At 41.4% G+C, this 10,954-nt stretch overlaps 1 protein-coding gene across 1 annotated transcript in view; it reads right to left on the reverse strand.

The window, feature by feature from the left end:
- LOC108574954 overlaps positions 1-7,694 on the reverse strand; it is an 11,518-nt gene extending 3,824 nt beyond the window's left edge. The window contains exon 1 of the mRNA XM_017937629.1: positions 7,548-7,694. Coding sequence (XP_017793118.1) covers positions 7,548-7,694 — 147 coding nt within the window. The remainder of the gene's footprint in view (positions 1-7,547) is intronic.
- Positions 7,695-10,954: the final 3,260 nt, after the last annotated feature.

Genomic DNA, 10,954 nt, shown 5'->3' on the forward strand with positions numbered 1-10,954 from the left:
GGTTATAATAAAAGGGATAACATGAACCGTGCTTGTGTATATACAGAGATAATTACTAGCTGTAACGAAAGTGTCAGCTTCTTTCTACGCTGAACAAGAGATAAAAGAATTATTCTCGAACAATGAGGCTCGCCCACCGGCGAACGAATGCGATTCGTAATTATCCAGAGACAATTACGCGGGCATTCGTCGCACCAGAATGCTACATTAATTGTTGACCGGCCCGGTTGTTTCAATGCCGGCGCACACAGGCCAAGTATCGTAATCGTTTCAGCGACTCGCGTAGCACCGAACAATATTCGCGTGTTAAACGTTAATTTCAGCCAATTTCTTTGTCGCTAATTTTAGTGGCGGAGGACAACACCGTTGGCCGACGCGCCGCGCGAACAAAGACGGGCAAATTAATCGATTTATTTGGAGTTAGAGAGCTCGCGCTGTTTTGCGTACCCAGGATTCCAATGAATTTGTTGTTCATTCGAAACAGATATGGGAATGGCTAATGGAACGCCGCACGTATGGTCATTGAAAGAAGTAGAAGAAAAGAAAAATCGCAGTATGTATTTATAAAAGGATACTAGAGAAAAATGGAAGAGTATGCTGGTGGTGGTGGATTCGGTGACGAGGAAATGGAGTTAATGGGTTGTATTATGTGTACTGTGGAAAATCACGAGTAATGCCTCGCTACGGATAAACACTCTCGCCTATGAAGCAATACACGCATCTTTATTTTACCACCAATAATAGTACCTATACTACCGGCCAAAAGTTTGGAATCACTTGCCGATTTCTATCAAAATCGAATATACCGGTAAATTTTGCAATGATCCATCGTTAATATATCAGATGTTAACAAGTTGAATTATATTTTAAGAGATTTCAGCATTTTCTTATGTTCATAATGCTATTATATAATTCATACACTCAATTTAAGGCAACGCTCGGAATGAACTTTTCTACTGCCGTGAAAGATACTCTGTTTTCGCCTTATATAGGAATTCGCGATTCTTTTGTTTACCAATAAGCGTCGAATGTTACAATTTTAGATTCCAATTGGCTGGTCCGGGGGCCCCGAAAATGTATAAATCGGACATTTGTTATACATTGCCACCATTCTCGTGAACGAAGGCGTTGAAACGTGATCAGCGGCTAAAATTTTACATTAATACTTTAAACTGGTAAAAAGAATAGAAATTAGTATTGAAACTCAAAGTGCAATTATCACACTTAGAAAGGAAGGTTATTCTTTGCGGAATATTGCAAGGAAATTGAAAGTGTCATACAAGGGCGTGCTGGGTACAGTAAAACGTTTTGCGGATACTGGTAGTTTGAAAGACAAACCACGGTCAGGAAGACCCAAAATCACGTCGAGAGCTGAAGATGTAAGAATAAATATTATTTGCAAACGAAACAGACAACTAACGGCCTCGGAAATTCGGGTAGGAGTTAACGATAGTAGACCAAATCCAATATCTCTGACCACGGTGAAAAAGCGACTAATTGCAGATTTAAATTGCCATATAGCAGTGAGGAAACCATTGCTTTCGTCGAAAAATCGTAAAATGCGGTTGGATTGAGCAAAAAGTCAGAAAAATTCAAGTTCGAAATATTTGGGTCGCACCGAAGGATATTTGTTCGCCGATCTGTACAAGAAAAAATATTGCCAGAATGTATTGTACCTACTGTCAAACATGGTGGTGGTTCAGTTATGGTCTGGGGATGTTTCTCAACGGTTGGAGTAGGAGATCTAATCAAAGTAGAGAATACAATGAAAAAAGAAGACTATAAACAGATACTCGAACAGCACGCTCTACCATCAGGTCACCGGTTAATACGTAGAAATTTTATTATGCAGCAAAATAACGACCCTAAGCATACATCTAAATTGTATAAAGGGTTCTTATTGCAAAAAGAAACAGAGCGGGTCTTGAGGAATATGACATGGCCAGCACAATCACCGGATTTGAACCCGATAGAATTTTTGTGGGAAGAGCTCGATCGGAATATCCGGTTGCACTGTCCAACATCGAAAGGACACCTTTGGCAACTACTACAAGAAGCATGGAAAAATTTAAAGTTAGAAATACTCGAAAAACTAATTGCCAGGATCCCCAGAATATGTCAGGCTGTCACTAGAAGTAAGGACGGTTTTTTTGATGAAAAGACAATTTAAAGAAAAATATCTATTTCTTCGTTTAAAAAATAATATAAAATGTAAAATATTCTACTTATAAGTATTTTGACAAATAAAACTTCCTCAATTACTTTGTAGGCGTTCAATTTTTCTTAGAAATATCCTGTTTCTCTTAATTTACGTAGTGATTCCAAACTTTTGGCCGGTAGTGTATGTATTTCCAAGCAATACCGGTAAACGCGGTAAGTATCAGCTGTTTCTTTCATTCGTACAAGGAACTGTTGGCATTTAATTAAACATCTCTCTCGCAACAAGCAACAGTTACCATACGACCACAGATGGAACGTGCGTGTCAATTTCTTTTTCCGCTTCTTGAGCGTGGCGTGTTTTAGTGTGGACGATGGGGCGGGTTGGTTCCATTGCCGAATATCGCGATAAACTATGGTTGATTAAGTGTCAGCAGGCTAGTTGCTCGGAAATTCAAGGGGAATTTCGTAGGACAGCCTGGGATATTTCCTGGGTGAAAGAAAGCGAAAACAGTTGGAGTTATCGTTCTGGGGGAGAATAACTGCGCGAACGAGGGCTTAATTACGCGCGGCCCACGCGTCTCGCTCTTCTTATTGCCTATTAAAAAATTCTCTTCAAACGAGACATCTTTTCTGTTTATCGTTATTGTTTTCACTCCTTTGGAATATCTTGGCACGATTGTCATTAAATTGTTGAAAAGAGGAGAAAACATTCTATCGGCAACTCGTTATTTGTCCTTCTACTCGAATCGACGCGACGACGGTTTACTTGGTGCACGGAAATGCAGTTACGCGTACAGTAGTTTCTATCTACGCTCGAAGTGGCCTTCTTAAGGGCCTCGTAAAAGTAACGTCGAACTTACTTTCGTTTCAGAAAGTTGGCTCGTTCGGTTGAAAATGTCTCTGTAATGGCCGTGACGAGCAATAACGGGTTGCGCGCACGGTTCGATCTGTATTACTACTTTTTCAGTGCGTTGAATTATTTGAAATTTCGCGTACGCCGCACCGTACCAGACCCTTTTCTACCAAGAAACGAACCGTATAATGGATTAACACCGATGCTTTTACCGATATTGCTGGTTATAACCGCAAACAAAGAGTTGCCGCATGGATAAATTGAAAAAACGTGTTGGTCATTTCCAATAAAACTCTCGCGCGGACACGTACGGCTTTCGATACCCCGATGATCTTTTTTCCTCGTTGAAAATCAATCGATTTGAAATTTGAATAATAGTTGACGACAACGCAGCTTGACGCGCTTACACTTTTCCAAATTGCAATTTCCCTTGTGTGTTCGCGCTCGTACTTTCGGATGAGAGGCGAACAGGAAAGTTTGTACATTTTTCTGGTCATGGGACAGGCGGAATCGCACAGGTTGAGCAGGTTCATAAATAAGCGCTGGAAGAGAGTGGCGAGATGCTGAAAAAGAAAAGAAGGAAAGGCGCGTGGGAATGCATCGAGGGGAAATTTATGGATCGAGATGCTCGTTCGCTACTTGAAACACGAAATAAACACGGGCGTATAGAAAAGTATGGTTTAATCCTCTGCAGCTGACAATCAGGGTTGTTGTATTTTCACGTATTCGTTGATGCCCTCCGACGCAAAATCTTTCACTGTGCGTCTCGTACATTTTTCTTCGTTTGAAAGAAATACGACGAGAAGTATTATTGTAACGCTAATCCTTGAACAAAGATCTTCCTATCTGTAGTAAATACCTCACGAAGCAAAAAGCATCTTCATCTGTAGCTTTCAGCTGCGGTATCATTATTTTCTTAGATTATTCGCCAGTGTAAAATCTGATTTCTTCTTTCTCAGAAATATAGGCTTTTTTTTTTATAAATAAAACGTTCAGGCATTTACAAAAGCGGAGACATTCGCGATACATTGAACGAACGATCAACAGACACGATGTCGAAAAATTGAAATTTGTCTAATCTTGACACCGAGTAAACGGTATCGTCTTCTTCCGTCAATAATTCGACGTCACCGCAGCAAGTCGATTTAACGATGATTAAAGCCACGCCGTCGGCGCGTTTTTATTAGCCGGCACATAAAAGTTATTGCCGCGAACTGGCCGATGACGGAGAGATACGAGTATCGTTCCTGTTCGATCCTCTTTTTCGCGATTCGTTTGTGACAAGACACCTCTCGGTTGATTGCGTGCCACGTTATATGTAATCCAAACGAGTTGCCTGACCAAGGAAACATTTTCCCCTTAATAACGCAACCTACAGTAGTTTTCCTCGAGTTTATACTTTTCCCATGGCATTCACTTGTGCTCGTATTATTCCTTCATCATCTACAGCAGGGATCGGCAACGCGGTGCCCGCGAAGCAATTTTAAAGTGCCCGCCGTTCAAATATCTAAATTCTAAATTTTAGGTATTTGAATAACAATTATGTTTTTTCAGTTAAAATTTGAATTTATGTAATAAATTTATGCTGCATTAATATTTTCATGTTTAAATATTACACCCCTCCCTCCTCTTGATCCCACGGTGCCCGCCGAATTCCCGCATTTCTGAAATATGCCCACCTAGTAAAAAAGGTTGCCGACCACTGATCCACAGCAATAGTATTCAAATTGTTTGAATGTTTTTAACATTTTTTCTTTCTTTTCTTTCTATTTTGCTCATTGTTATTTATCGCAGGAGGATCGTGGAAAAAATATTCGAGTAGGATGAACTTGAAAATCTCAGTGTTATCGGTGAGCAATAGTTTCCAAGTGAAATTCATTCTCGTGGTACGCCTCGAAGCGATATCTTTTCAGAGACTTCAACGCTGGAAGTATCAGCGAGTTTCTTAACTCATCCCTCGACGCGCTGCTTGAAAGATGATATCGAAATCCTTATTTTAATCCAATACGTGTTCTCTCCCTTTGTCCTTATCGACTTTCAATTGTCCATTTTTTTCGAAATAATGAATCCTGGTTGTACAATAGGTAGGTGGATCTTACACAAAACGGACATAAAAAGCGACCTTATTAGCTCCTTAACGAAGAAGAATAGTTGGTCCCGTCTGTTGCCGGAAGAGATACTTACGTATATAAGTAGAAAAAGGGGACTAACGGAAAGACAACTCGCACCGTTAAATATTACATTCCCGTCGTGACTCGACAGGAAGATTGACGAATGAAAATTTCCGTGTTGGCACGCGTAAATTACATTACAAAGAAGAAAAGAATTGATTTTCGTGAAATGTCATGGAAAGATAATATTACTGTAATGATGGACATCTCATAGTGAAATAGGGATGAGACGGCACAAGTCACTCGTCGTTGTCGATTTATTTTTAGAATGAAAAGTTACAGAGAGATCCTGTATCGCGAAAAAGGTCGATGCCTCGTGTCTCGTCGCGTCGCGTCGTAGGCGAAAAATTGGCCATCGGCTGGATTAATTGGTAATTAATAGAAAGCAGCGTCGGTGCACGGTGACTAATTAGCGTGAAGACGAGGCGGTCAGGCTCGCCGTGTCTTATTTCATCGGTGAAACGGAGACGTGATTGATGCAGTTGGGAATAATTCGTTAATTAACTGACTCAGATGCACAGGAGCGAAGAGTCTGAATTAATGCGCGTGGATTGTGAGTAAACGAGTTAACGAGAAGTCGAAACTGTTCATTTTCCGAGTATTACACTTTGCTTGAACGAGCTGTCAAGTGGAGGATTATTAACCGAGAAGGATTCGTGAACGATCAATCGACTGATTTAGCAATCGCGACAAGTGCGTTGAGTAATTAATAAGTTGTCGAAATCCGCGAGACGTCGCGTCGGGTCATCCCGATTCCGTCTTAATTCCACGCTGATCGCTCTCGCTCTCCGTAATTATAACTTTTTAATTCGAATTTGATCGGACGAATCGATCCATCTGCTTCTTTTAAAATTCGTTCACTGCGTCTGACAACGTCCTGCGCTAACTTTTAACACGAAATTTATATTAAGAAAAGAAAAGAAATTAAGTTAACCGAAGAAGAAATTAATTACTTTCCGTTCGATATGCTTCTCTTAAAGTATCCAGTAACGACCGCAACACAACTTCCTCTTTAGTACTTTGTAAACTTTTTCAAAACGCTGGCAAAGTGCTGTGGCGGTATTTTCAGTTTTCATTTGAGAAACTGTTTCGTACCGTGGCTCGCACTTTACGCAGTTTTCCCTCCAGTGAATTTAGTTACGAGTGAGTTAAGTTTGTTTTTTGAAATCAGAAAACATATTAATAGCTGTATGTTCTTCTTCTTTTTTAATTACCCCTGTCAATTGTTGCACGTTCATCTGATAGAAAAATTCCACCAAGAAAATCTTTCCACGTGGTCGATAAAAGTCCACGAGAGACACTGTTAAAAATACATGTTGGACTTGTCGAAGGAAAAAAAATGAAATATCATCGATCCGATTTACTGGTGACAAGCTTCCGTGCTCGCAGTCGCAGTCACAGTCGCAGATCAGAGTAAGAAAAAGCTTGACGGCGGATCCAGTAATATTCTCGGCTTACGCTCTCGTTTATCACAAAACAAAGAAGCTCACCAGAAACGAATGTGTATATATATATATATATGTATACCGAGTAATAGAGAAATTCGAGAAGAATGGAATTCCAGGGAGAAACTCGCCGAGGATAAAGACGACTAAGAATTGGATATTCTATAACGCGATTACCGGATAGAAACTGTCGAGTTTTTCTTCGAAATAAAGGCGTGTAAACCGTGTTAGATCGATTTTCCTCCTCCGAAGTATTCGGGGATTTTGAAGCTGTTTTTGCACACCATGAACTTTATTCTTCTAACAGATGTTTGGTTTTTCCATGAAATTTCCTCGACCACTCGCAATATCGTTTCGTTCGAATTTTGGTGAAAACGGCATCTATCTTTTTACGGCACCGATCTTAAAGAGTAAAACGAGAGAGATGATCTGATGAATTTTCTTGAAGATTTTTCGACTGCGGAATGATTGTCAAGGAAAAAGTTTGAAAGAGTAGTAGAAAGTTTGGATGAACGAATTGAATGGGACTCGAAGTCGCGCGTTCTTTACCCTCTTTGGAGTTCCGGCAAAAGGGACAGCCCTCTGTGGAGTTCACGGCAGTAATAAACGAGTTCTACTTGGAATTTATGATAGTTAATAGACAGCCAAGTGTTTCCAAATTAAACAAGACAATAATTAGATAGAATGAAAAAAGAAGGAAGACTAAAACTACTTGTGTGAATTGTAAAAGTTGTTTTACGAAGTACAGGAAAGTGGTGCGCAATAGCCAGTTGTTGAAACTTTTTGTCCTTTCGATTGTTTTCCGCGTCCACTCCATTTCCAGACGTAACTTTATCTTTCGACGCAAGACCGCTCACCCCTTGTCTTTCGTAACATCGAATCACCCACTTGTCCACGAATACTATCAGAATTACTCACCGGATACTCGTCGTCGTACTTGGTCGAATAGTCTGGATAATCGAGGTTCGATGCAGCGTTCCTCTGGCTGAGGGCACGCTGACCAATGGTGCCAGCGATTATGGGCACCATCGCCACCACCATCAATGGGATCACTCCGTTGCCCATCTATCGGATCGCTGGTGGAAAAAGTGGCGCGTTGCTCGGTACGATTACAGTATTCGCCAATACACCTCCACGAAAGAAATTTCTTCTCTTCCTTTTTCAAGAAAGTTTGCGTAGATCGGAAGCACGACGATACCGCTATCTAAGTTCAATTCTGTTTTTAAAAAAAGACAATCGAGGCTGGATTTAAGCTCAATTTTTTGTTACGAAAATTAAAGAAGAGCACGCAACACCTCGAATTTGTGGATCGTCAAAGGATATCCGACGCGTTGGTTATTTCAGGAAGACAGAAAGACGAAGGACCTACTCGAGGGCGCAATGTGATGCTTGGAGCGGCAACTGCTCTCTATATATCGCAGTTTGAACGCAGGCGCTTTAAACCGCGCGCTATCCTGCGACACCAACGCATACATATGTTTCTCTCCTCGAAGCCTCGAACTTATCCCGAGGAACAACGTTAAATGATCAACGGAATCGTGTGTTCGTATCGAACGGATGAGTGGAGGATGCAGCCTTGCCGTTTGCAGTTTCAGCCTCACGTGACGTACGCCTCGAGTGATGTTCACCAAGTTTAATTAGCGATGTTCCTTACAGCTGCAGAGGAAGAAAGACTCCTTGGGAATTGCAAGCAACTTTGCCAATGCTCTCTTTCGTTTCTTTTAGTTTAGTTCGAAAAGGAAGAAATTATCGTGTGATGTAGCTTTTTTCGAGCACCGTGTACGTGACGGCAACGCAAAGACCAGCGAACAGTCCAGTGTGACAGTGATCTTCGATACTCTCGAGAGGCGGAAAAATAGAAAGTCTCTGCTTTTCTCTCTAGCAATTTAGACACGTCTCAAAACTGTGGAAACTCGTTCGAAAACGATGCAGTTTGTGCAGGTTCGCGGCGACAGTATCAGACTTGCGGTCAGTCTCGTTAGGGAATAGACCGATTACAAAGTCAGAAATTGCCCGGGGAATTATAACTCCGGTTCTGAACTGAACAAGTTTCACTGGGAAACGTGATCTTAATCTCTGCCCTCGGTTTTCACCGAGATCCTCCCTTCGTAATAACAGAGTTCACACCTCTTTGCCCTTTTTCTGGTCAAGTTTGAAAACTAGCGAGATTAATTATCGTTAAACGTTTAGTTAAAATACACATCCACGCATGCAGCAGACATTAATTTCGGTTTCGCGAGGTGTCCAACGTGAAATTACGTTTGTCTACTCGAGGCGAGGCGAGGCCATTTGTCTGTGAAGGTGTCTGGCACAGGCGGACACGTTGTTACCGTACACGGGAAGACGAGAAACGAGTCTCGCTTGAGACGAATCGCAAATGCGACAGGTGGTTCGCGGGGAAGAAATAGATCTATTCAATTAACCGACTTCCAGTGTCACGCGCCGACCATAATTAACGACAAATAACGCAGCGGTTGAGGACGTGACCAACGTGAACTTACTTTCGCCAAATATTTTCTTACATTTTTCTCCTTTCGCTCCCCTTCTTCATCTTTTCGTTCTCCTCCTCTTATTCATCCGCTCCGTTTCCTATTAATTTACTACATTTGTCGTTGTCCCGAATGTTTCTTAAAACGTTAGTTACTCTCGAACAAACTTCTCTCCCTTTCTTTCTCGATTTTTACTTTTTCTTTTATTAAGGATACATTAGACTAATTGATAGAAGGGAAGAGGAACTCGGTAACATTAACTAAAACAACGGACGCTTGTGCAAACTCTTTTCGAGACTGAGTGAAATGATGAAACAGTTGGAGGAAAGACAATCTGTCCGGATTTTGCAATCAAGCTAGTACCTATTTACGGCAGCGTCCAATTGTAGACGGCGGCAACAGCAATATTTTCTAAGTTCAAACTAAAGTTGAAAAAATGATAATTGCGCGGTTGATGAATGGAATTCCGCGTGATTGCATCGTATTCTCGAGACGAAAAAGATGATTTTTCTAGGAGAAAATGCGGTCTGGATTAAAAGGCGAAACAGGGACAGAAAGGAAAGAGGATAACCTTTTTCGTGGTCTTTCTCTTGCTCCCACTAACAAGCAGGAAGAGGCGATGAATTTTCTGCAGATTTTCCGCACAATTATGCGCGTTATCATTGGGATCACGGGATCATTGCGAGTTTATTTAGCGAAAGCCGATCGAGCGTTTCCGCAACAAATATCGTGTGGCTCATCGAGCAATTAGCCTCGGTCCCATTAATTAGCTAATGACGATGGCGCGAGTCGTGATTCGTTCCTCGCAGGGGCGAACAATCGCAAGTCCGCTTTGAAATACTACGCGGGCACCACGATTTGTGGTTTTCCATCGATGCCTTTTGCAATTTCCGGTTCGTTAAAAGTCCTATTCCGAATTATCCTTTCTCTGTCCCGTTCTACTTAGCTATATCTTATTCATTGCTTCCCTGGAAACAGTCGATCATTTATTCATTTCTTTGCGCGGGAACGATCGTGGTGATGAATTGTTCGCATATTTCTTAAACTATACAGTGTTAAACCATTCGCTGCCATTCGTAGCCTTCGCTGTTCGCTGAGTCTTTCTTGAAAATTTCTTCGATAATTATTATCCTCTGTATTTCCATATTTCTAAATTCGTGAAACCTTGAAAAGTTGGAGAAGTTCGCGAAGCGTAGACACGATAATTAAATTTATATCGACAGAGTAGTAAATATTTGCAACGAAAAGTTGGCAAGCTTGTCGAATTGTCAGCAATTTCGCGTTTACGGATAGAGCTTAAGGAGTCCTTCGCGGGTAAGTTAAGCCGCGTTTAACGAGTTAGCCGTACGCATTGATGGCCGCTTACGATCGCAACGATGGCGCTTATAAAACAGCGAACGACGGAACGCTTCTTGACGCCGATGGATCAAACTTTTTATTCGTTCCCAATATCCAATCGAATAGATTTTATAGCATCCGTAATAAGCGAAGAAACAAGAAGAACTCTAACGATTTCACTTTTCGAACAACCTAACGACAAGTTTTATACGTAAAGGCAAAAGCAGGAGAGTTTCGGGAGATCATAATCGTAAGAACAGATTTTTATCGGTGCTCACCAGGAGAATTTCGGCGTGTGGAACGATAAGGGAGAAAAAAAACCGGGTGAAAAAGGTGACGAAACGCGTGAACGACACTGGAAGTCAATCAGAGTACAGGATATATGGATAATGGAAAGTGAGCCTAAAGGTTTTTCTGATACCACTCAACCACCCGTGGCGATTTTTTCTCACCGCGATCAGTAACCGTGACGTTTCTCGTTTCATAACTCGATTCGCG

The sequence above is a fragment of the Habropoda laboriosa genome, unplaced genomic scaffold, assembly GCF_001263275.1.
Source record: "Habropoda laboriosa isolate 0110345459 unplaced genomic scaffold, ASM126327v1 scaffold210, whole genome shotgun sequence".
NCBI lineage: Eukaryota > Metazoa > Arthropoda > Insecta > Hymenoptera > Apidae > Habropoda > Habropoda laboriosa.